General features: G+C 39.6%; 2 protein-coding genes across 10 annotated transcripts in view; both read right to left on the reverse strand.

The window, feature by feature from the left end:
* The window catches only part of BLOC1S5 (biogenesis of lysosomal organelles complex 1 subunit 5), an 89,963-nt gene extending 88,958 nt beyond the window's left edge, over window positions 1-1,005 (reverse strand). For all 4 annotated transcript variants that reach the window (XM_087437971.1, XM_087437969.1, XM_087437968.1 and 1 more), the window contains exon 1: window positions 873-1,005. In XM_087437971.1, coding sequence (XP_087294097.1) covers window positions 873-987 — 115 coding nt within the window. In that variant the 5' untranslated portion in view covers window positions 988-1,005. The remainder of the gene's footprint in view (window positions 1-872) is intronic.
* Window positions 1,006-2,168: 1,163 nt separating this feature from the next.
* EEF1E1 (eukaryotic translation elongation factor 1 epsilon 1) overlaps window positions 2,169-27,486 on the reverse strand; it is a 33,178-nt gene continuing 7,860 nt past the window's right edge. Inside the window, exons 3-6 of one of the 6 annotated variants that reach the window (XM_087437976.1) lie at window positions 24,193-24,288; window positions 13,429-13,516; window positions 9,616-9,648; window positions 2,169-2,524 (exon numbers count right to left, since the gene is read on the reverse strand). In XM_087437976.1, coding sequence (XP_087294102.1) covers window positions 13,436-13,516; window positions 24,193-24,288 — 177 coding nt within the window. In that variant the 3' untranslated portion in view covers window positions 2,169-2,524; window positions 9,616-9,648; window positions 13,429-13,435. Of the gene's footprint in view, window positions 2,528-9,615; window positions 9,649-10,458; window positions 13,193-13,428; window positions 13,517-15,087; window positions 15,726-24,192; window positions 24,289-27,486 lie in introns of those variants that run through there. The other 5 variants (XM_087437974.1, XM_087437977.1, XM_087437975.1 and 2 more) reach the window with 5 other exon arrangements.

A 27,486-nucleotide genomic window follows, 5' to 3' on the forward strand; every position in this document is an offset into this window, starting at 1 on the left:
CAACCTGAAGTCTAGAAATAGCCACAGCCAGCTGTGCTGGTGCTGCCTAGAATCCTGACCGGAAAGGTTAAAATGCAACAGGCAGCAACTGAAAGATGCCATTCCCTGGGTGGTGCTGAAGGACTCTGGAATCCTAAAAGGGCTCCAATAATGCACGATGGCGGGACTGACAGGATAAGCATGGGGTTCAGAGATGATGATGAGACAGTGCAGTACCTAACGCAAAGATCTTGCTGCAGGAAACAGGGCTGTTGTGAGTTTTGGGAATGAAATCTCACTCAGGTTCTGCGAGAATCCAGGTTTTAACTAGGTTGTAAACTTCTCCCAGCTCAAAGCAGACAGGACAAATGGACATCTGTACATGTATATGGCGCTTTAGTATTTTCAAGACGCTTTCATCTGTTATCCCATTTACAACCCTTGAACGACCCAGGAGCAGACAGGGTCAGAGAGCGGGTAAAGCGAGCGACCCAAAGCCACACAACTCCTACGCGACCTGCCTGGGGGCGCAGGCCCTCCCCGACTCCCACTCTCGGTGCTCTTTGCGTTACAGGTCGGTCGTGAGGCCGCGTCCAGAGCTGCTCTGCGCCCCGGGGTCCCGGGCTAGGGGAGGGAGAGAGGAGGCGGCCCGACGGCTCCCGTCCGCGGCTCTTTTGAGGAAGTAAGAGGGACTGAGTTGATCTGTTGTTACTGGGAGGCATCTGGCGCGGGGAACTAGGTGGGCACCAGCCACGACTCCCCCAACCGCCACAAACGCGAGGCCGCCCGGGAGCTGGGGGGCGACCTGGGGCGCGGCCCCCGGTCAGAGGGCGCCGCCTGGGAGGCGGGGCTGCGCTGGGATCCACCAGGGCGATAGCCCTATCACTCCGTACCCTTGATAATGAGGTGCGCTGGCGAGCCTGCAGTCCCTAAGGAGTCCCTCTTCTTGTCGCCGCCACCCGGGGAGGCTTCACAACCCACAGGGGTCTCCGTCCCTCCGCCACTCATTCCGACCAGCTCCGCCCACCCGCGGGCGTATTGCGCCTGCGCAAACCTGCGCCGCCCGCTCTCCAGGCGAGGATTTTTGACGTCGTCAAAGGGCGCCGGGGCAGCTGAGACTACCCCGCGGGTGGTGCGGTAAGGCTCTTGTAGTGTAGCCGGGGATGTGAACTTGAAGAGGCCGATACCGCCATGCTGGATTAGGGTAGATGCTGCCGGAATGGGAAGGTGCCTGAAAGTTAGAGCCGAACTCTGTTATTCCTCCCTAAACCTGCTGGACTTGTGTTTTAGAGAGGTTGCGGGGGAAGGGATACTGTCGCGGAACAATATTAATAATAGTATAAATATATTATCTATATTATTACCTGCCACCAATATTTTATAATGCATTTTGACGTGCCTTGCCACATTTCATCATCATAGCAACTCGGGGGAATAGTTTTATCATTTCTTTTCAACAAGTGAAGAAAAATGGTTAGAAATTAAGTAATTTGCTCAAATTGCTTATCAGACTCAATCGTGCCCATGTGGAGAAAAAAACAATTGGTTCTTGGCATTTGTATATATAAAATTTCAACCAGTTGTTATATGGGCTAAGATTAAAATATATGCAATTATGCTGGGGACCGGTTTGCTAGGCTGCTTTGACTTGTAGTCATGAAGAGACAACTACGAGGCTGCCATATATCTAACTGCTGCTTTGTGGTAGCCTCCATCAAGTTCATCTTGTTTTCTCAAGGAGTCTTCATGCCTGTTCAGACAATGTGCAACTTTGCAGTGGCCCCTTCACCTCCTATGTTTATCCAGTGGTTCTTTCTAAGAATCATCTCTTAGTCTCTCCTTTTTCCCTCCTCTCTTCCTGCACAGTCCTTACCCTCAAGGGTCTCACAGTCTAGTGCTGAAGAAGGAACATAAACCAACATTTACAATACAGGGCCTATAAATGATAGGATGGATTGGAAGGTGCAGCGCACGTGTGGGACCCCTGGGTGTGGGAGGTGACCAGGACAGATTTCTCGGAAGAGGCACATATTTGTCCTCAGACCTGAAATGAAGAGACGTTGGGGGTTGGGGGTGGGGGGAGTGAAGATGGAACTTGGGGTTTTTTAGCAGAGGAAATAAGTGTAATTGAATCCAATGGGTTTGTCTCTTGGTGAGTGCAGAGCGGAAAAGCACAACCAAGGCTGAAGTAGATGAAGAAAAGGTTTATTGCTTGCACAAGCCATGGAGAACACTTGGGATATTTTCTCAAAGCAGTCTCTCCCCAAGCTCAGTGCGGTGGAGACTTTATACACAAGAGTGCAGAGGATAACAGTGTTATTTGTTACAACTGTGTGTAATCAGGGGGCATACGTAGCAGGTAAGCAGACCATTACATAATGAGTTCCAGGTAACATGCCATCACATGATTAGTTCAAGGAACGTACCATTACATAACGAGTTCAAGGTATCTTTTGGAGCTTGGGGCTGGAGCCTTTTGCAGGGGTTTTGCTGCAAGTGCAAGTTTCTCTGCAAGATGGCAACATCTGCAAAACTGGGACATCAGCTTCTGAAAAACAGAACTTTTAGTTTCTCCTTGTCTGGAAAACATTTGACAGACCATGTTAGTTATTGATCAGATTCTCAGTAACCCTTTCCTTGCCTGGTTCCCTGGTCACACATGCCCAAAGGCAATGAGGCATAAAATAGATGAATTAATAAATAACATATAAACTTGGTTAATTGCAAGTTGTTGGGTCTGGCTTCTAACCTTTCTAGTCTTACTTTCATTTCCCTAGCTTAGCATCAAGCTCTAGAAAACATAATTATTTTTAAATATTATTTTAATTTTTCGTTATTCTCCCCACTTATAGGCACTTTTCGTATTCAAGTTTTCTTCTGCATCTGCAAGACTAAATTTCCTCTAAGCTTGTCTTCTGAGTGTCTTTAAACTACTGAAATGAAAAACCTGAGAAGGCTCACTATAGTACAATGAAGTTGAATGCTTCTCCCACATTAATGTGGCTGTTAAAAATGCAGATTCTGGGTTCTGCCTCCCAAAATGCTGTTTCAGGAGTTCTAGGCTAGCTGCTATCTCCCCTTACCCAATTGCCAATTGATTATGATTTAAGTGATAAAAAGAACTCTGTGTGCAGTAGTTAAGACTTTGGAACCAGACAAAATTGGGTTCAAATTCTGGCTGTACCACGTGCTTGCAGTTTTTTTTTTCTGTAAAATGGCACGAAAATATCCATTTTCTAAGGTTGTTGTGATGATTAAAGAAGATAATACCTGTAATTAGTACAGTGCCTGGCACATAGCAAATGCTCAATAACTGTTATTATTATGACAATAACATCATAAATCTTTTAAAGCCTTGTATAATCTGCTCATTCTCCAATCTTTATCTCCAGACTTTATCACCCACCACTATGATATCTTGTACTTGTTTTGCACTTTACAATTTATAAAATGCTATCACACGTCACATACCATATGTCTTAATCCTCTCATTAATCTAGTTGAGGTAGATATTAAAATACCCATTTTCAGATAAGTAAATGAAGAGTCAGAGAATGTGGTAGAGTTTCCAAAGATGGCTGCAATGATTCCTCCTTTCCTTGTATGCACAGGCAACATGCTGCCTCTCCCATCAAGGGATGGAGTTTGTTTCCCCTCCCTTTGAATCTGGACTAGCCTTGTGATCTGCTTCGACTAATAGAACATGGTGGAAAAAATGCTGTGCCAGTTCTGGGCCTTAAGACACCTGGCACTTTCTGCTTTCGCTCTCTTGTCAAGAAGTCTAGGCTATCCTGCTGGAGAGAGGCCAGCGTGTGGAGAAGCACGGGAAGATGAGATGTCACATGTAGAGAGAGGCTGTGTGGGTGAAAACTGAGGCACCCTGGCAGGCAGCACCAAGGCCCCAGACGTGTGATGGGGGCTTTCTTGGATCTTTCAGCCCAGCCATCAGCCAGCTGAATGCAGTCACAGGAACTGCAGTGGAGCTGATAGCACCACATGGAGCCAGAAAACTGTTACTGACCAGGCTCACAGTATGCCACAGTAGGCCCACCACACAGTATGCCAATCACTCAGACAAGTTTTGCAGCAGAGAAAGGGTTTATTCATAAGGCAGCCAAGTGAGGAGACAGAAGAACAAATCTCAAATCTGCCTCCCCAAAAATGGGGATTAGGGATATTTATGGGATAGAGGGGCAGGGTGGTCTGAAGTATGGGGAGAGATGATTAGAGGGAAGGAAAAGTGAGGTAATTGATGATTTGCACAAGCGTAGTCAAGCTTCATGGCTCTTCACAAAATGGCAGCATTATCATGATCTGAGGGTGGAGTTTTCAGCCCCCCTGACGTCAAAGGGTCACCTATCGGACATTCTCGCAGGCCCAGTTGATGGGTCAGTGGTTTCAACCAGCCTGAACTGGACAAGGAATGGACTCTCAGTTCCTGAAAAACAACTTAAGCACCTGTTACCAGGGTGACCCAAGCATCAGAGATGTTATCTGTAAGGTACCTAGTGGGAGTCTCATAATATATTGCTTATCTACATGACTTTTAAGAATAATCATTAATGGCTATCTGGCCACCAGTTTCCAGACTGCCTAATCAAGTATTGTGAGAAATAATAAATTTTTGTTGTTTTAATCCACTAAGTTGTGTGTGTGTGTGTTTAAATTATACCCATCTCTCATAGAAAGGATTTAAGATGACTTGCAATGATCTATGTAGTCCTACAAGACAGCACTGTAGTTATCAAATAGCAGAACGATGGTCAGAGCACTGGTCTGTGGACTTCAAGGCTGGTGCATTCCCATATAGCAAAGCCCAGTCAGCTAGGGAGGTCTTTCTACTGTGCCAGACATTATTTCTGCCTCTTTCTTTTTTGACATCCCCTTCCTGGAATGCTTTCCTTGCCCCCTCTGTCTATTCAACTGAGTAAACTTTATTCATATTGAATAATAAAGAACTTGGCTGATCTTTGTCCCTGGTTCCTGGGAGATAACCTCTAAATCCTTGGAATTTCCCCACTGATAGGAGTGTCTTTGTTATTCATGGTGGGCCTGAGTTTATGCTAACCAGGTCACTCATGTAGGCCCCTAGATGGTTTCAGGGTTGGGGCTGGCCAGGCCTGAAAGACCAATGCGTGATTAAAGGGTTGGGGCTTTGAGCCCCAACCTTGCCTCTGGAGAGGACGGGGGGCTGGAGATTGAGTTCAGTCACATGGCCTGTGGTTCAATCAATCATGTAATTGCATGTAATGAAACCCCAATAAAAACCTTCTGGACACTGAAACTCAGGTGAGCTTCCTGGTTGGTAGTCATATATTGATGTGCCAAGAGGGTGTAGAAGCATACTGAGGACACAGAAGCTTTGAGTTTGGGACCCTCCCAGACCTCACCCTATGCATCTATTCATTTGGCTGGTCTTGATTTGTACCCTTTACAATAAAACTGTAATCGTAAGTACAGCACTTTCCTGAGTTGTATAAGTTGTTCTAGTGAATTATTGGACCTGAGAGGGTAAAGTGGGAACTTCCGAAATCTGTAGACAGCTGGACAGAAGCATGGGTGGCTTGGGAACCCCTGAGCTTGTGGCTGGTGTCTGAAGTGAGGACAATCTTGTGGAGGATGGTGCCCTTCACCTGTGACATCTGGGCTAACTCCAGTAGTGAGTCAGGATTGTGTTTTAATTGAACAAACACATGGTACTTACAACATGCCAGATAACGTTGTAAACGCTCTACATATATTAACGCATTTAATCCTCATGGCAGTCCTTTGAAGCAAGTATTATTATTATCCTCATTTTACAGATGAGGAGGCTGAGGCATAGAGAGGTTAAATGACTCCCCAACTTGCATGGGGCAGAAACAACCTTGGTTCCCATGTATGTATTTAAGTTGGTGGTGGGTGAAGAGAGAGTGGGGAAGGGAGATTTGAAGAGAAGCCATACTGACTCTAACAGGCCATAAGGGCTTTTCATTTTCTCACTCAAACACATTTAACAAGGAAATATTGAGCACTTTCTACGGGCCAAGTGCAGTGCTAGGAGCTGGGATACAATGGTGAGCAAGACTGACCCCACCTTTTCCTTCCCTCATGAGGGTACAGTCTACCAGAGGGGACAATATTAAATCACTATACAATTACTTTTCTTTTTTTTTTTTTTTTAAAGATTTTATTTATTTAATTTTTTCCCCCCAAAGCCCCAGTAGATAGTTGTATGTCATAGCTGCACATCCTTCTAGTTGCTGTATGTGGGACTCGGCCTCAGGATGGAGGGAGAAGTGGTGCCTCGATGCGCACCCGGGATCCGAACCTGGGCCACCAGCATTGCAGCGCGCGCACTTAACCACCAAGCCACAGGGCCGGCCCACAATTACTTTTCTTTACCGCCTGTAGATACATGTTCTACCTGTTTGATTATGTTGCACTGCACACTATTGAGTTGTGTTGTTCTCTGGGATGCTCAGGTCCAGTGTATGCCTCTGTTTCTTTCTCCTCTTTTGCAGAAATCTTGAAACTGCAGCTCAGACAGTGAGGAGAGAGTAAGAGAAGAGCCACACTGGCAGTGCTGTTCTGCTCTACACCTTCGGCTGGGGGCTGGGGCTGCTATGTGTGTGTCTTTGGTCTTTGACCCATAGAATCTCAGAGTTTGAGGCTAAAAATGACTCTTATATCATTTCCTTGAAGGCCTTGTGTTATCTCTCGTTGTATCTGGATTGATGAGATTTTTGTGTATTTTTTTAATTTATTGAGATAATTGTAGATTCTCACCCAGTTGTAAAACGTAATACAGAGAGATTCCTTCTACACTTTGCCTAGTTTCCCTCCAATGGTGACATTTTGCAAATGTTAATATCACAACTGGGATATTGACGTTGATACCATCCACCAATTCTACTCAGATTTCCCCAGTTTTACTTGCACTCATTGTGTGTGTGTGTGTATTTAATTCAATATAATTTTATCACATGTGTAGGTTTACGTATCCATCATTGCAGTCACGATATTGAACGGTTCCAAAGCCATAAGGATCCCCCACAGTGCCTTTCTGTAACCATACCTACCTTTCTTGCTGTCCATGTCCCAACCCCTGGCAACCTATAATGTATCCTCCATTTCTAAAACTTTGTCATTTCAAAAATATTACACCCATGGAATCATACATTAAATATTTCTCCTGTGTTTTTAATAATAGCTGTTTTCACCTTCATAGCACTCTATACAAGATCATTTTTCAGAGACTGAATGTCAAACACTTTTAAACCTGTGACTGGTATTTTTGCTGTAAACATCTTTGCCATAGACATATTTTGCTGCAGACATTTTCGCTGCATAACTTATTGGCGGTAAGGCAATTCTGCCATAAAAGATAAAATAACTGGTTGACAGGTTTGTTTGTTTGTCATTTCGCTTCTCCATTGATGAAGTTCTCACAGTTATCCCAATTTTATATGATAAATCTTAGCTAACCCTCATAATGGTCTGTACAATGATGAGTAGACACGGTGGTGGTGGTCTTAAAATAGTTAGCATTTCTTCCAGCTAACAATGTTTATTGATGGCTTTATCGGGCTGACAGATGATGACGATGATCTGCCCCAAGAGTTGGTTTCTTATTTTGAAACACACTACATTGGAGGAGGAAGAGGGCTGAGGGCTTCTTCTTGGAGGGTGCAGAGTTGAACCCACATTTCCCATAGAACAAACACAAGTGCTTAGTTAGGTACAATCCACAAAAAAGAAAATAAAATCAGTTCTCTGTGTAGTATGCCATGAATCTACAAACACACATTTTACATATATTCAAATATTTTGTATTTTGCAATAAGGTCTTTTTAACTTTGTTATTCCTTTTTTCATGGTTCATTATGTCCTTTTAAATTAATGTCCCTCTTTTATTCTTTGTGATTTTATCTTTAACAGCAAAATTGCCTTAAGGCCGATTAGTTATGTGGTGAAAATGCTTTAGGCAAAGATGTCTACAGCGAAGATGCTTGCGGTGAAGTACCCAGAACCTTTTAAAGCACTGAATTGTAAAGGGATTTTTCCAATACTGTACTTTGTGAGAATTAAGATATATAAATCACGGAAATAATGTTCAGTTAGTGGAAGTAAAGTTCTAACTTCAGGGTAAATTATTTGCTAACTTCATATTGAATCTAATGAAAATTAGAAAATAAAAATAAAATGGGCACTTATGTGCATATTGAGAACAAAACTGAAATTCATTTGTTAGTATAAGCCCAAGGATAAGCATAATTGGAGGAATTATGAATTTATACTCCTGAATCTATTTTGCTTTCTATCAAATCCACTTCATGAGATTTCCTCTGGCACATTTTCTGTTGGCATTATTGTTTATCCACTTTTGTCTAACCTATTTTTGAAGCAGGTTAAAAAAATAAAAAATGGAAGAAACTGATAAAAACAAAAGAGGGGGAAAAATTAGAGGGTCTTTTAGGGTAAGATACTAAATCTTACTGTGTATTAATTTCATTAAGTTTTGGAAATGCATCTGGCCCATTGGGCCTGAGAGGCCATCAGGTGTAAAGTAGCACACTGTGTACTGGCATGAGTGGGCTTCTAGGAGGCAGCGACTTTATGTCCTGTACTGAAGCTTCCTGTACTGAATCCTACTTGTTCCCCCTAGAGATGCTTCAGGTGTAACTATATCACCTGGAGAACATGTGATGCTTTACTCTAAGAGCTACTACGGAGAGAAACCATGATCATGTGACAGGGCCAACCAATCGGAACACAGGGTGCTCCATCACCACACTGGTCACACATTCAGAAAATTTGACTGGCTTTGCACAAAGACAAAAGCACGAGTTTTTGGATGAATGCAGCTGCTTTGTGTCTGTCACCTAAGCTTCAGACAGGTTGTAGTGTAGTGGTTCTCACAGTGTGGTCACTGCACCAGACCTCTTTGAGTCAGAAACTCAAATTAGGGCCCAGCAGTCTGGGTTTTGAGAAGCCTCAGGTGATTAGCATGCGCACTAAAGTCTGAGAACCACTGTTTTAGTGCAATGTCTATTACCCATGCCTCAACCTTCTGACAACGGTAGTCAACTCTCGAGTTCTTTTATCCAAGTGACAGAGCTTAAGTCAATGCTGAAAACAGTCAGGAAGCTTACAACTGGTGAGGCCAACCAGAGGGTTAAAAATCTCTAAGGGCCTTTAAGACAAGGGGGGCAGGTGGTGTATGCATACACACACTGCAGAAGGTCAGGAAAAGTGGGGCAGTGGAAGAAGGATAACCTACGTTGCGTGAACAGACTAGTTCATGGACTGCACCAAACAAACTTTGGAATTTGTAATCAGATGGCTGGAAGTTTGTGGTCTTGGTCAAAGTAAGCCTGTGGCATTATTGTTTAGAGCTATGCCTTGTCAAATTAGTTGTGTGGCTACCGTACTTCAAGCTTAACTTGGACAGACAGGCCTGCCAGGCACAAATTTCTCAAGCAGATGATGTTAGGAAGGACAAAAATTATCCACTGCAAGACTTCGAGGACAGATGACACTCAGCAGGAATGGCAAGCCAAATCTGCAGGATCCATAATACAATTGGCCAGCCCTAGGGACCCAGCCTCTTTGAAGTGGAAGAGACAGCACGAATGAGCCATCAAATTAACTCACCAGGCTGGAAAAGATGCAAAGCTTTCATTCTCCCTACAAAGAAACGGAAGTTTAAAAGATGAAAATATTCCTAAAGGAATCACGATAATAGAAGCAGAAATCCATGAGACGTAATAGCAAAAATGGCCAACATCTCAAATTCTCCTGACTTCCTGTCTACCTTCTTTTGGCCTCTCTTGTAAGTGAAAGATGAGTTTTGTTAGATTAGGTAGCAGTTGGAATTAGTTTTATTCACCAGCAGTATGGGGAATAAAGGCAGAGCCTGCAGGAATGTGGGCTCCAGCAACAAGTAATCATTATTGCAAAATCAAATTCCCCATCTCATCTCTGATATGCCTGTATGTAACCCTGGAGCTGGGCTTCACACTGTTATAAATCCAACATACAAGTCACGGAGCAGTGGGATATAGAGCCCCTTGTGTATCTAAAAGCTCTGCCCAGCAAGAGAGAGAGATATGATGGTAACTTTCTCCCCATTGCTTTTGCAATAAAATTCACCCAGAGCTCCAGGAAGAGTTGGGAATGTAATTCAGCTTCAATAAATCAAGACTAAAAATTAAGATGGCCAGATATGTAGCAGCCTGCTCAGGTGTATGGAGAATTTGAAATTTAGTGCCCTGGTAATGGGTAGGAGCAGATTATCTAATTATGGAGAGAAAGAAGAAATATTGCTCTCTGGGGTAAAAAGCTAAATGCTGTAATCCATTAAACCACCACATCTCTGCCAAATCTAGATTAATATTAAAGTTTGTGTAACATCTGACTTTTTTTTAAAGGAATGAAGTCAAATGTTAGAAAAAATATATAAATGAAAAAGCTATACTTCACAATAATTCTAATTTGACTACATGTCAAATAGTTGTGTATTTAATCTTTTGATGTGATGTACATGTATCTGATTATAATAGAGTTCTATTCTTTCCTAACAATATATCTGCTTAAATTTTTATCAACACATCTTAAAGCTATTCTGGAAGGATTTTCAGCAGGGCTCTAAAGCCAGTGGGTGAGTTTTGCTACCTAATCTAGCAAAAGTCAGCACTGCCAGTGGGTGATGTTCCCATTCATTCCACTCATCCTTCCTGCCTTCATCCCTGCAGGAAACCTAATGTGCCTATCACTGACTGTGGTTAACTATGGCTTCAGGTTTAATTGGGTGGAGCCAGTGGAGGACCTACCTTTAACAGGGAGTAAAAATGAGAATGCCCACGTGTCTGTTATAAACCTCAGTGCAATAATCTATTGCTGAATCTGGATGGGGATGGGGTACAATTTAACTGGGTAGTCAGGTCACAGATGGATAATTTTGTGTTTCTTGAAGTTATGTCACTTTTTCTACCATACTGTGACAGTAACTACTTGAAGGAGATTTACTACCACAGAACTTCACCAAAATACTTCATGACGTCTTGGATGCTTTGGGTATAACTGTGTAGAAAGACAAATGGCCTTTTGATATTGCCTCCGGTTCTATTATTTCTATTTGTTTTAAAATCAGTATTTATTTTAATTAATTAAAAATTCATAGATCCTTGACTGAAGAATGATCCTTCCCTATTTGGAATTTTTTATCTGTTCTTGAAAAGTTGCACGTGGATAGAGACAGTGCCATGGATCTAGTCAGGGCAGCCAAATCAACCCCAGTGCCTAGTATGGTGACAGATTACATCCTCTAACTCTGAAATTATACAATTCTCATGGACTCCAGCCATGCTGTAATTGAGATGTTGGTCAGTGTGTGGGTTAGTCTCTGCCTCCACTTTAGCTCCTAGGTTAAAATGAGATGATGAGAATGTTATCAAGTGCCTGGTACAGAGCCCAGAACATAGTAGACACTCAGTAAGTGGTATCTGATTATTTTTATTTACTTTCAAAGAATGCTGAGTGGCTGGTGGGTTTCCAAAGAATTTTGCGGTTTCAGGGATTTGTTCACAGACCATTGGATTGCAAACTCTATGAGGGCAATGATGTAATTGTGCTATCCTCAGAGCCCAGCAGAGTGCCTGATACATAGTCAGTGCTAAGTAAATATTTGAGGGATTATTGAATGATCAGTGCTGCAGGCTTCTGGGAATTACAGAAAAACAATGGTTGGAAAGGGGCATTCACTTTTCAGAAGGAATAGCATGCACAAAGATGGCCCCACTTTCTTTTAGAGGAGTTTCATTGTCTTTAGAGAAAAAAAATAGTATGGTCCCTTTTTCCAACAGCTTGAGAGATGTGAGGACCAGAGATTTTTAAACTGGAAAGTCATATAATGAATTCGTGTTTTACCAAAATCACCAGATGCTCTGCCAACTTATCTCAGATGGGCTCATGTTGAACAGATGCCTCAGGGACAGAAGTGGGGGAAAGACGTGAGAATTTGACTTTATAAAACTCTAGGTTTTGATTTTACAGTCTTCCATGGCAGTTTGTCCTTTTCTGATCACTTTCTGTGTGCTAGGCACTGTTGCTAGGTAATTTTTATACATTCTCACTGCAAGTTCAACAGTGAGATCAGTGATCTTATCTCTACTTCATAAGGAGAATTTCATGTGCAGTGACTTATCCAAGGTCTAACAATTAATCTATGGTGAGGCTGATGTATTTGATTTCACTCCTTTTTTTAAAAAACTGCTTTAGTGGGCTATAATTCACATATCACAAAATCACCCATTTAAAGTGTACAAGTCAGGGGGTTTTAGTTATACTCAGAATTGTGTAACCATCTCATTTATTCTTGAAGTTATGTACACATTTGCTTTATCCAATGCCCAGGACAGCTTTTTCTAAGGTTGGTAATAACTAATTTCACAAGTTGATTAAGTAGAACTTTACTGGCACACCAGTAAAATGGCTTAGAGGTTAAGTTTGAGCCAGATGGTAGTCTGAATCCCAGCCCCCTGATACTGGTTGTGTGACCCTGGGCAAGTTCCTTAATCAATCTGTGCCTCAGTTTCACGATCTGCAAAAAGGGGATAATAAGGAGTGAATTCACTTAAAGCTCTTAGAATGGTGCCTGATATGTAACTGCTCAATAAATGTTAGCTATTATTGTTGTTGTTAGTAAAAGTGTATTAACAGATCCACATAACTCTAAATACTGCAGGATCTTGAAATAGCTTCTGAATCATGAAAATTGTGGCCAGTGAAAAGTATTTATTTTATTGTATTCTAATTCTTTCCAAATTGATGACCCATGGAATGTCAACAATTTACTAATGAAAATTCTTTTACAACTTGATTATTTGGCATTCAGAAGGTATTTTCCCATTTAAATACTACCTATTGTGACAGAGGCTGCTAGCTGCCTACCTAGTATCCCTTTTTTCCTTCTTTCTCATTGACAGAGCACAGGTTTTATTCTGGATGGCATGTGTGGTCTAAAGGAACTATATTTCTGCCCTCACTCCCAGTTGGGATGGCCAAAGATATGTAAATAGATATTGCTGAACAGGGCTTCCAGGAAAGGTCCTTCAAGTGGACTGGCTTTGGTGGGGGAGGAGTCTTTCTGCCTTCCTCTTCTCTTTCTTGGGGTCTTGATCATGGACTTGACGTCTGGAGCTCCAATAGCTGTCTTGGACCATAAGTTGAACTGGAGAAAGGAAACTACTTATTCAGTATGGAGAAGCAGAAAGATAGGAGCTGGATGCCTAATACCAACCATAGTCTATCTAGCTCCTTTTACATGAGAGAAAAACAACCCACTTTAATGTTATTTGGCTTTTCTGCTATTTACAGCTGTACCTAATTGCAATTCACACTTACACTTTTCTTAGTCAGCTCAAAATGGACTTTAAAGAATACTATATTCTTTCAACAAACACTTACTGAGCATCTACTGTTGTGTGCCAGTCATCGTTTTGAGGGCTGGATATGCAAGGGAAAAGATAGTCTCTGCTCTCAAGGAATTAACAATCTGGTGGAAGAGACAGAAAATCAAAAATAGTACAATAACATTAGTGCCAGAATTGGGCATGGGCGGGGGTGGGTTGGTCAGGATAGACTTGACTTTCAAGAGGACATGACAAAGTTGAATATTGAAGGTTATTAAGGGAGAAGGAAAGGGCATTTCAAGCAGAAAAGTACCTGACAGAAACAACCCGTGATGCACAGTGGCATTTCTATGAGGAGATGAATTGTTTCAATTGAGATACTGAGAACATTATCTAACCTTTGCCTACAGGAGCCATCTCCTCATCCTCTAAGATCTAAGTTAGTGGTGGGAAGTCCTGGCACACAGTAGTTCCAGGTAATGTCTGTTGTTCCAGGTAATGTCTGTTGAAGCAATGTTGTGCACTTCAATAAAGAATTGACTAGTAAGGATTCAGAGGGTTAAGACTCACATGGCAGAAGTGTGAAGAGAGGACATTCAGCAAAGAGGTAGAGAGGTGTCCTCCTACCCTTTCCTCACAGCTGACCTAAACTGAAGGAAAAGAATCAAATGGTTGGGATGGAAAGGCTGTAGCCCATCTCTTGTCTGTCCTGCTTACCTCCTCCTGGAGTCCAGGGGGAGAAGAGAGAAGTGGTTAGGGGAAGGAGTAATTTGCAACAGTGAAAGAAAATGTGGAATGCTTATAGCAGACCCAGCTGGGGCAGCGATTTGCATGAAAAGCCAGAGACTGGGCCTACCTCTGTGGCACACATACTAACTCCCAAGATTAACTTGAGTCTTCTAGTCTCTGAATATGCAAATACAAGTTTACAGTTTCTAATTTAAAGGCCATTTTATAAAATTAAAAATGCTCCCAAGGGCAATGAACTGTAAAATCGAATCCTGTAAAAACTGTTTTGCTCTATTACAATATACTCACACACTTGGCCTATGAAATCTCTTGACTCAGTAACGTGAAGGACAAAAATGGGGGGCTCTTACAAAAAGAAGGAAAAACCTGTACTGAGAGCTGAGAGCCACAGGCTAGATGTTATCCTTTAATCCTCATAACTGAGAGTTATCTTTAATTTTACATTTTATTTTTATTTTTACAGATTAGGAAAATATGGTTAACTGATTTGTTTAGGGTCAGACAGCTAGTAAGTGATAAAAGCAGGACTCAACCAAAGGGCTGTATATTTCCCAAGTTTCTGCTCTTTCCACTTGAACTTTGAATTGTATACCTACTTAGATCCAGCATCAGCACCAACATATTAAATAGCATTAAACAGTACAGTGCTCAAAGACTATTTTTCTTATTATTTGTAAGTATAAGCTTATAAATAATAAATTATCTCTTTGTTCTTTACACAGTACTCCAACAGCAGCCTTTCTATGAGAGTTGGCTTTTAGTTTAGAAAAATCTAGTAGTTATCAAGTGCAAAATTAGTGGGATAGTGGGAATTTCCCATCTCTTTTTAGCTACTAAACCCAACAACAAAAAAACCATTAACACAAGGGACTGTATCTTATTCCAGTTCCCTCTAGGGCAGTTCAGCAGTTAGTTTCACCTCAATGAATACTGACTACAGGAAAGAAAGAAGCAAACAAAAAAGGCTTTTTCAACCACATTTACTGGCTCACATAAATATTTAAAACAAATCCATCTGTCTTCCCTTTCTGTATCCTTGGCACAGTTTATTAAAGTTCTTAATAAACAAACTACTGTAAATATCCATAAGGGGAAAATGAATTTTAAAATATGAAAAGAGAGGTCAATAAATAGCCAAATATGTCAACCATTGAAAGGACTATTTTTTTTAAGATTAAGCACTGATTTGCAACTTTTACTAAAATAAATTTCATCTATAAAAACAAGGTAATTTATTACTTGATCTCAACTCAAGTTTGACAGCAGTTGAATTTTTACAGAAAAAATTGCAAAATTTCAACTAAACAAATGAAACATTTGGACACAAGTTTATACTTTAAAAATTCTATCAACCTCAACAAATAAAGAATGACTGCACATCAATTTACTTTACTCCTCTGGTCCCGAATACATTTTCCATTTAAATATTTTAATCACTCTTCTGTACAGCATGGAGAGCCTCTAGTGGGAATTAGTATATAGTCTGTTCTTGATGAAGACAACACTAGACAGATGTTGCCTGATGCCTGGATAATGCTGAATGTGACAAAACCAGCGAGACACATTAAGATATTTCTCCTTTTCTTGAACTGTCAGGTCAACCTAAGTAGAGATTAAAAACACACACGACACAGACATTACATAAGCACAACTATTAATATCATTTGAGTAGGAGATAGAAATTGGAAAAAAAAAAACAGTTCTCGAAGCCAACATATTCAGATAGGAGTAAAAATTTCTGCCACTTGGAAGAGCTATCCATTTGTTTAATGCTTTTACGTTCAGTTCAAAACCAGATGTGCTTTCTAGGGAAATCTCAAGTTTTCAACAAATGAAAAATTTACATTAAACCAGGATTTGGAAGCCCAAAGAGTTTTTTACTTTACTGAAAAGGAAAACAGGAGAAAAGAAGAAAATAGCTTCCAAAAGACTAAGATATGGTCCTTTCTCCAATATTTTTAGCAAACCCCAAAAAAGAAAAGTTTATTGGCATCTAAGATACTTAACAAAAGAATACTATGTAAACACAAATATTATATATTTATAGATGGCTGATATATATATATATATGTAGACCGCTGTTTCCTTTCTACTAAACTCTGGGGAAAAACTTTACTCAAGAAGACAATGACCCACTTAATTTTAAGTGATTATTGCTTAATACAAGAAGGAAGGGCTATTTCCAGTGGTATATGCCTCAGATGAACATGAGACCCTCATAACTGTTTGCAACAAAGCTGAACTCTATCTTTAGTGGATGTAGCAGTTCACAGAATTTACCATCAAGCTTCAAGAATGCCAGGGATTTGCTTAGAGAAAGATGCAATAAAAACACTTGGTGCCTATCATTTCACTGGGCTCGGACTCCAAAGTAGGTGACTCAGATTTTTCTCTAAGACAAATCTTGGATTGGAACCACAAAGAGTTGTCAGGTAAAGAGAAATCCAGTAGGGCAGTAATTCAGCCATGACCGTGTAAGAGCAGTATAGATCCTTATCCTGTTGTTAATTCAACATTTATTTAACAGATATTGCAAGTTTCCATAAAACTGACAGGAATGTTCACACAGAAAAAAACCTCAGTCACCCTCATGTGGTTCAAACCCATGAACAGTGTGCTTGTTGGAAGGCACTTAGTGAGACAGATGTCCTGTGGCTGTTCAGAATTTAGCATATACTTGTGCCTACAAGCAAATATTCTGCTAAATTACCGGGTCAACAAAACTAAGGACAAATCACTCTAGTATGCAATAATTATTACAGAATATAAAATAGTATTAACGATACAATTAAAAGGTAGACACATAGTACTTTCTCAATAAATGTTTACTTTAACTCATATTTCCATTTTATATTTACTATAAGGAAATTTAAAAAGAAAAATTGACATAAGTCATCCTGCCTTCCTTTTTGCCTTTATGACATTAGGATACTATTGTATTGATATCTGACCTTTTGGTGGTCTCAGTGTTAATCTCTGTTGGCCTAATTTACCTAAATTATTAGCAGTCAGAGTCTCACTGCATCTGTTACATACAAATTTAAGTTTCAGGTTTAAGTCCTACGTACAAGCTGCTACAGCAAATTATAAAAATATACTCATCTTGTTTAAGGGGGTGTAAGGTTGCAGCTAGTTATCAGAAATATGGTACTATAACTGTTTCACCTACAATATAATTTGTCCATGGCATGGAGATAAAAATTAACACATTTGTCAAGAAAATTGGTCAGGAATGTCTTCTTTTATGCACAAATTACTTTTTATTAAAAGAGAATTCTTGGTTTCACAGGTACTTAGGTTACCCCTAACTGTCTGGTGCGCTGTATATAGAAGGCACTGACACACCATTGTGGAATAAACTGAATATCACTTTATATTTCAAAAGATAAAACACATTTTGTAAAAGAGCTACCTTTGTTCTTTTTCTAAATCTTTACTGTATGTGAACTTCGTCACTGATTTCAAAAGAAAAGATAAGATTTTTAAAAAGCTCAACCACTAGTACACATAGCTGCAACCCTAACAGGCAATGGGGGTGAGTCTTCACAAATAAACAAACAAACAAATAAATAAACAAAATTCAAAATCAACTTCAGCGAACCTCTTTACTGATAGTTAAAGCAAACAGAAGTAACAAGATTTACTCCAACTTGATTTCATGTCAGCTGCTGAAATATATGATGATTCAAATCTGACTTTTTTTTTTTTTACAATTTAGTTGTTTCAGAACTCTTTCATTTTAAAAAGTCTCCACTTAGCCCTTCTGTGAGATGCTGTTTTTCAGAATGAATTAAAATACACTGAGAGGAAAGCATCTGCAAACAATAAAGTAGTAATGCCTGTTTGATCTATACTCAAGCTGTTCACGCAGGGTAAAGGCGGCATGTTTATTCTTCACATTTCCGGACAGCATTTGCTGTCACACAGGACTAGCAGATGCTGCTACCAGGCCTGTTACTTCAACAACAACAACAAAATACACCACAGCAAAAATCAATATTCTCCAACTTAAAAATTTCACATTTAGAGTCTTTAGTGTAAGGATTATGAACAGACCAATAGTACAAATTAATTTTTATTCCAAGAGCTTCTAAAGCTTCTTCTAACATTTCCTAATTTATTCCAATATTTTCTAACTAGATGATCTATTTTAGAGAATGTTCCTTTCCCCTCAGAAAATTTAGTCAAAATACACAGAGCTTTTCCAAAAGGATCAGGTTACTACTTAACTTTCTGTCAGTTTAAACTTTGAAGCCTGTCCTTTGAGTCTGAGAAAATGATGACTGACTTCGATTTGTTACCTTGGCTACTTTTTTGGTAGACATTCTAGTTCTGAACTTACTGTAAACAAACAAACAGAAACCAGGTTCCCTACCACCACCAAACTTAGAATTTTTTTGAACTTTGTGGATGAGATCCCATCGACTATTTCACTTATAAAAATGGTTTTCTATCATCCCTTTCTAGTCGACTAGGTTTCTTTTCCTTTTTCACCACAGGAAACACAACACAACTGTTCTAGTTACCATTTCCTGCTGCTTATTGGTCTACACGCCAGTGTGTCTCCAGTGACGCGTGGCTCTCTCTACTTCACCATTTCACTTATTTATACTGGCACTCGATACTAGTTTGAACTTGAAAGCCAAACAGATAATATTCTTAGTCACTCATTTTCCATGAAGACATGTGAGAAGCACTTCAAGGGACCCATTCCAGATCAGGCTGAAATGCTGGGTTGCTACCTTTCCAGCTGGCACCACGCTGCCTTGGGACATTCTTTATGGTCAGGGTTCCTGGACTGCTCTGCAGCCATTTCTTTTACTTTTCCTTTCTTTCTAAGAGAACGGCATACCTCCAACGGCTCCAAACTTCAAAACAAATGTCTTTCAGTTGATAACAATCTTATAGTCAAGCAGCACATAACGTCACAAAGGATTTCAATAATCTTGAGTAACAGTCTGTTCATAGGGACTGCTATCTCCTAGTGAAATCACTTTAAGAAAGCAGTGAGTCACTGGTGTGATAATAAACAGCCACACTAACGGGCAGTTTTACAAAGGAAGAACAACGTAATAGTCCTCAAAGGGAATTAAGATAGACTAGATCTTATAAATAGAGTAACAGCCACAACTAACACTGGGCTCACACTGAAACAAAATACAGTGGGGTTAGTAGATGACTTGAGGGTTCCCTGACTGCTGTTTTGTACACTGCGCTGATTACAGATTAAGTACTTAATAACATGAACAAATAAATGAAGGAATGCACGAGGGCAAAAATAAACATACTGCTAAAGCAAACAAAGCACGAGAAACTGTCTGATGACTATGAGCACGTAGCCAATCCGACTTCACATCTACTCTGCCTGAATTTGATACCTAGTAATCATTTTTTTCTCACCTGGGTATATTTACACCTAACTCAACAGGGATGTTATTTAACAGCACAGTGCAGTTCTGTCCCAGTACAGGTTTTAGTCTGTGAGACCTGTTCATTGAGAAGGTGTTACTTCTCCGATGTACTCTGTCTGCACTTGGATGGCAGGGAGAGATGCTTTGGTTATGGACTAATTTTATGAACACAAAGCGATGGTTAACAGAGTGATTTACATATTATTCCACTCAATTTTTTTTTTGAAAAATATAAGCATAATATTCTTAATCATAATATCTTGGTCACTACATATAAAAAGGATATACATTCCAAAATAGGAAATCTAAATTGGTGCAGGTCATTAAATATTGTTAATGTAACCCTAGTTTTAACGTGCAGCATTGAACGAAACACTTCTAACCTGCTTGAAAACCAAATGCCCTCAAGGGCACCTAGACTCATAATTAAATAACTTTGCAGCTGGTGCCATGAATATTTTGCATTATGAAATTATGACCATGTTCATTCTCCTGGCAAAAAAAAACTCCATATAAGCTCCCTCCTTCTCAGAGTATTCCTTTCCCTACTGCAGGACCTGCATAAGCCAGAAGAGAGAAAAATGTAAATAGATTCTTGGTTTGTAAGAGTTACACTTCATTATTGTCTTTTTTTTCTTTCAATTAGATGGGAGAAATGCTCTCCTTCTTAATGACAGCTTGATGCTACATGAAGCCAGACCTTGCACTGGTCCTGACAGGCCTTCACTAGTCTGCCAAGAGACATCACACAAAGGATTAGAGATGACATTTCTCTTCATGTGACGTTTTAAAATTAAGTAAGGCCATATTTAAATACGTTTTAAAAATGTCAACAAGCGTGTTGTTGTTGTTTTTAGACATAAATTGTTCTTGTTCCCCTCTAAAAGGTAGCTATGCTCTTAGCAGCACAGTCTCACTCAAATCAAGTTATGGGCTCCTCCAGGTTGTAAGACTGTATGTATGTGGGTTTACCACCAAGAGAAGGATCCTCGGCTACCTTAACAACAAACCCTTTGTACTGTGGAGGCTTTCTGCATTTTGAAATAAGGTAAGTTGTGCCACGTCACCATTTGACATTCAAAAAGCTACTAAAATATATTGAATCTAAAATGGAATAAAAAGAAGCTGGTATGAGCAAAGTATTGCAGCTCTACTTAAACTGTCTTCACATTTAAATAAGATTAGTTTAGATTTAATTATATTGAAGTATATAACTAAAGATTACACTTTCACTATAAAGATATGCAACTTAAAATAGGAAATATAAAGAGGTAGAGATCGCTAAATATTGCTAATCTCACCAAGCATTTAGTTGCACAAGGCATTGTACCAAGACCTGGGAGGGGTACAAAGAGAAGTATGACATGATCCTCCTCACTCTCGTTATTTTGCTTAAAATTGAGTCATATTCCTTCTAAGTATGGGGAACATTCACTCCACTTTATTTCTGTTGTGAAAGAAAGCCCTTCTTTCACTGTCAAAGTGTTGTTTTGGATGAGAAATCATATGGTCATCCTACTTAGGAGCAATATTTATAGTCAAACTATCATAAGCTTTCTACAACAATGACAATTCCCATGGACAGCCAAAGCCAACCAAATTCTGCAGATATTTTTCTGACAATTTCATGATTCTACATCCTACTTTTCTCTATCTGCCTCTTTAACTGATCACATAATATTCTTTTTTTTTTTTATAATTTTATTTATTTATTTTTCCCCCAAAGCCCCAGTAGATAGTTGTATTCATAGCTGCACATCCTTCTAGTTGCTGTATGTGGCACGTGGCCTCAGCATGGTCGGAGAAGCGGTACGTCAGTGCGCGCCCGGGATCTGAACCCGGGCCACGAGAAGCGGAGCGTGCGCACTTAACCGCTAAGCCACGGGGCCAGCCCAGATCACATAATATTCTGATCAGAAATCAGCACTGGATTCCATTTTCTCTTACTCACCAATTGTTCCCATATAAAACAGTCTTATCTCTTCAATGAGATCAATAGTTGCTTGAAAATAGAGTTTTATACTTCTTTTATGCCCCTCAAGTATAGTATAACAGGCACATATGATAAGCTCTCAATAAGTAAACTTGTAATAATAGAGAATATTATGCCAAATTAAGGATCATACTAGGCCATTACTATAATAACGTTTTAGAACTTAACACAATCACTTAGGGATCTTAGAGAAATAATGCTTAATAAGTCAAATAAATCCAAATTGAGGAATTATAGCTTGAGTGGGGGACGAAGAATAACTATCATACGTTATTATGGTATTTTCGTTCTCGAAGAGCTTCCTCACACATCATGACACTTGAGCCAAAAGACCTAGTTTGTCTGGGCCCTTCCAAAACCTGAGCTCTGTGTCTTTGCATGAAGCCCTCGATGTTCCTAAGCATTAGTTTCCTTCTCTGTAGCAAGAGGACACCACTAGTCCTATCTTTTTCATAGTTATGAGGTACAATGAGAAAATATATATTAAACTCTTGAAAGATATAAAGAAATATGTTAAATATGTTCTTCAATGTTTATGGAGGGGAGGGCAGACTACACCCATGTGCCAGGAATTATGTCCAACAGCGGTGTTACAAAAATGAATTGCTACAATCTCTGACTCAAGCAGTTTATCATTTAAAAGAGAGAGAAATTTCCCAAGAAGAATTGCAGTACAAAGCAAATTGAGCCAGAGCTGAGGTAGTCTGTGAGGTACAAAAAGAAACAGAGGAAAGAGCACTTCAATATGCTTTAGGAGCCTGAAGAGGCCTTCCTTCACCAGGGAATCAGTGCTGGAACTGAGTGACACCTGAAGAAATACAAATGAATTGGGGAGGAAGACAAGGGCTGGGACCAAGGAACAAAAGAGAAGAGCAGTACAAGGACACTGAGCAGAGAGCACAGGCTGAGGAGACTCCAGGGAGTAGGTCGTGGCTGAGAGAGAGGTGTGTGGGGAGACTGATGGTGATGAGGGAGGCAGGGTAACGTGAAAAGGGGTCTCCTATCCTAGGGAGTGAGGAGCTACTTAATTATTTTGAGAAAAAAAGGACACATTCATGAGAAGAATCACTCCAGTGGGAATAAAGACGGACTGTAAGAGATGAGACTGGTGCCAGAAGGCCATTTCAACAGCCCAGACAAGATAATGAATTTCGGAACTAGGGCAATGTCATGCAGTATCACAGGAACAGACACATGTGAGAGGCATCCAGGAGGTGGAAACAACACGACCTGATTGACTGGATGCATGAGGTACAGCATACAGAAAAATGTATGGGCTCTTTTTCCACAGGGAGAATATGGAGGTTGGGGTGATGAGGGGCTGAGGGAAGGTTTTAGATGAAGAGATAGATGTTAAGAAAACACAGACTCTGGAGCCAAACTGCCTGGTTTCCAGACCTGGTTTTGCCACTTACTTGGGTGACCTCAAAGAAGGCATCTGACCTCTCTAGGCCTCAGTTACTTCATCTGTAAAAAGGGGATGATAATAATAGCACCCACCTCATAGGGCTGTTATCAGGATTAAATAAGTATCATTTATAAAGCATCAAGAACAGTGCCTAGAACACAGTGAGTGCTATATAATTGTTTGCAAATAAATTTAAGATGGGAAACAATTGAAAATAAAGAGATTGAGCAGACAGAGGGAAAAACTGAAGATACAAGAAAGAAAAAATATTAAATTTGGGAGAAGATCCAAAAAGGGGGCAGGAGGAGGAGGGGGAGTTGAGGTTAAGAGGCTAGATGACTAGATGACTGGATTAGTCTAGGAAAAAAGCAAGAGCCTTTCTGAGGCCAGAAAAAGGGGACAAGATGTATGAGGAAGTACACGTAGGTGGGCTGGAAGATGAGGGGATTCAAACCATAGCCTCCATTTTCTAGCTGAATGAGGGAGGAAGGCTCTGTAAAGACGATTAGATAAAGGGGAAGGATGAGGGGTGGGACTCGAGGAAAGTGGTAAAAGTCTGGAAGTATGCCTGAGAGGAAGGAAAGAGCTGATCAGTAAGAAAGCCCAGCTGAAAATGGATAGTATAAATTTATAGTGGCACCAATCGGTAGCTTTGTGATTTCTCCAACAGAGCTCAGCCTGGATACGGGATTGAAGGCATTTATTTGGACTGAACAAGAGTTGGAGATTTACAGGGAAATGGTGGTAAATATACAGCACAGCAGAGAAACTAAAGATGCTAACAAGGGAATGTAGTTGAAGTTACACAAGAGATCTAAGTTGGATGGGGAAGAAAGTGTCTAGATTTGGAAAAAGGGAAGGAATCGAGTTACTTCAGATAATGATGGGATTAGGGAGCAGGCGATTAAAAGACAGAATAAGAAGTTGCACAGAAGATGGGGTACTGGAATTAAGATGTAGAGGTGGGGCAGAGTGACAACAATGGGGTCCAGGTAATGATGACAATTGAGTCCAAAGGGTGGCAAGAGAAGTCGTCTTGAAGAAGAGCAGAGGAACAGGAACCAAGCATCAAGAACAGGAAGCTACCATGTTCGATGCACACATGGAAGGAATATTTACATAAGGTACCTTGTATAAAAATAATTGCTTTCATTTTCATTTGATAAGTTGAAAATGCAAATTTGATTTAAATTCAAGACAAATAAAAATCATTCTGAACATTACAGAAAAAAAGCCAATAACTATTCAAATACTCACTATAAAGCGATGAAGTCCATAGTATAATAGGATATCTGCTAAGGTAAAGTTATATCCTGTAAGGTAGACTTTATCTTCAAGATATGAATTAAGATCCTAGAAAAAACAAATAATAAAATATTAACATAAAAAAGATAATAATGAAGTTAACTATCACATCATTTGACAAAACTTTAGAAGGCTGTTAGAAAACAAAATACACTTAATTTAACAAATTTAATCTTTGACATTAAGATTCAGATTCATTCAAAATCACAAATCATATACCAAATCACTTCATTTTTAAAAAATAGAGTAAACATTATTAGTCTTATTTTATTTTAAAGAAATAAGAAAATATTAGAAAATGATATTCAAAATGTCATTTATGATTATCTTGAAGACTCCAATTTTTATTTTTTTGGAGGGAAACATTTTGTAAATCATGCTCACATTAGATTTATTTTTTCCATTAAAATATAAAAAGCTCCTCAATAACTTCTCTTAAGAGAATTATAATTTATTGGTTTGTTGCATTTTTTGTATATGTATATTTTAAAATTTTTAATTGCAACAGAATACATGTAATATAAAAATTTACCATCTTAACCATTTTTAAGTGTGTAGTTCAGTGAGTGTTAAGCATATTCACATTGTTGTGTAACCAATCTTCAGAATTTTTTCATCTTGCAAATCTAAAACTCTATACTTATTAAACAATTTCTCCATTTCCCCCTCCCCTCAGGCCCTGGCAACAATCATTCTGCTTTGTTTACTATGAATTTGACTACTTTAGATACTGCATATAAGTGGAATCATAGAGTATTTATCTTTTTGTGACTCGCTCATTTCACTTAGCATATTGTCAAGGTTCATCCATGCTGTAGCATGCATCAGAATTTCTTTCCTTTTTAAGGATGAATAATATTCCATTCCATTCTAATAATACTCCAAATATACATTTGGTTTATCCATTCATCCATCAATGGACATTATAGACATTTAGGTTGTTTCCACCTTTCAGCTATTGTGAATACTTTTGCTATGAACATGAGTGTACAAATATCTCTTTGAGACCCAGTTTGAATTCTTTTGAGTATATATCCTCAAGTGGAATTCTTGGATCATATGGTAATTCTATTTTTAATCTTTTGAGGAATCGCCATACTGTTTTTCACAGCAGTTGCACCATTTTACATTCCCACCAACAGTGCATAAGGTTTCCAATTTCTGCACATCCCCGCCAACATTTGTTATATTCTGTTTTTTTGGTAGTAGCCAACCTAATGGACTTGAGGTGATATCTCATTGGGGTTTTGATTTACATTTCCCTAATGATTAGTGATGGTGAGCATCTTTTCATATGCTTGTTAGCTTTGTCTATCTTCTATGGAGAAATGTCTACTCAAGTCTTTGTTCATTTTTTAACTGGGTTCTTAGTTTTTTTGTTGTTGAGTTGTAGGAGTTCTTTATATATTTTGGATATTAACCCCTTATCAGATACATGATTTGCAAATATGTTTTCCCATTCCATTGGTTGCCTTTTCACTCAGTTGATTGTCTCTGTTGATGCACAAAGTTTTAAATTTTGATGTAGTCCAATTTATCTCTTTTTACTTTTGTTGCTGTCTTGACATGAGAACAGCCAAGTTTGGCCATTCCATGGACCTACAGCTAGCAGCACACAAAGGAATATAAAGCGGCCTTCTATGTGGTGGGAACCGGCCCTTCTCCCACAGAGATAGTTGCAATTTGTAAGATTACAAGACCCTTTGGGCATCGTAGCTCGGGACAGGCTGGCCATCTGTGCCAGGCTGGGACGATAGCCAGGGGGCTCAACACACATACACACCTGCCGGGCTGGGATGATAGCCAGAGGGCTCAATGCATGTACACCACTGATAACCATTTGTGCACGACAACACCAAATGCTTACTCTGCAAAACCTCACTCTGAAACTTTCCCATACTATATAAGCTGCTAGAAACTGGGGCCTGATGAGAGTCTCGCCTGTGGGGGGTACGCCTTGCCCAGGACCTCTTTCGACCTGCACTCCCACCTAGCCATGTCAAGTACAGGGACTCTCCCCAGTGTTAGGGCATGGATGTTGTAAGTATCCAATCTGATGTTTCTCTCTCGATCAATCTGATGTTTCTCTTTTCGAATGATCTGATGTTGTTTCCCTTCGGTCGATCTGATGTTTCTTCTTTTCGGTTGATCTGATGTTGTTTCCTCTTTTTATTGACCTATTCGGATCTATTTGCTAGCTCTCACCTTTACCCCTTCCTATATAATAAAGAGTACATTCAGTCCATTTGTTTGTGGTGGAAAGTTTCTTTTACGTCTCTGATCGAATCCATCGAACCTCTTACAACAGTTGCCTGTGCTTTTGGTATCATATCCAAGAAATCATTGCCAAACCAAATGATGTGAAGCTTTTTCCCTATGTTTTCTTCTAAGAGTTTTCTTTTGCAACTGGATATCTAGTTTTTCTAATACCTTAAAGACTCCAGTTTTAAATACAGTACCATTAACAGCTACAGAGAGCTCTCTGTCATTTGTTCTCCAGACAATGATGATCAATTTTTAAAAGGTTATGTTAATTTAAGTATATACAAAAAAGAATTCATTTAAAATCATTACCAAAAAAATACCAATAAGCACTGAGCTCCCTAACTATCCAAAAGGCACTCCTGAAGGAAAAAAAATTTTAAAGTACATGTTAAAAAATGAAATAAAAATCTTAGAAGATCTTAATCTAAATTAGAAGTATTGTTTGAGGTCGGCCCCAGTGGCCTAGTGGTTAATTTCGGCACGTTCCACTTCAGCGGCCCAGGTTCCGTTCCCAGGGGTGGACCTACACCACTGGTCTGTCAGTGCCCATGCTGTGGTGGTGGCTCATGTACAAAAAAAAAAGAAAGAGGAGGGTTGGCAGCTGATGTTAGTTCTGGGTGAACCTTCCAAAAAGAAAAAGAAGTATTGTCTGACAGACCAGCATGAACAAGTCAATGAGTTTCCTGAGAAAAGAAAAAAAATCTAGATAAAAAGTATTATATGAATACTTTTGGTCGCTCTCAAAATTAACATGTAATTTAACAGCACAGGAATTGATGTTAAATTACATTCAAATTAAATGAGACAAAAGATTCACATAACCTTCAGTAAAAGGTTTATAAATAGGTTACATGAAGTAATATCAGATATTCTCACAGGCTGCTCTAAATACTAGTTATTAAACACTGCCCAGCATTTATTCTGGAAAAATTCAAGCTGTAGAGAGAGCATTTTGTTTTAATTTTCAAATCACATCTCAAA

Source organism: Ceratotherium simum, chromosome 13, assembly GCF_057802395.1.
Source record: "Ceratotherium simum simum isolate JZ-2026a chromosome 13, ASM5780239v1, whole genome shotgun sequence".
In the NCBI taxonomy this organism is placed as follows: Eukaryota; Metazoa; Chordata; class Mammalia; order Perissodactyla; family Rhinocerotidae; genus Ceratotherium; species Ceratotherium simum.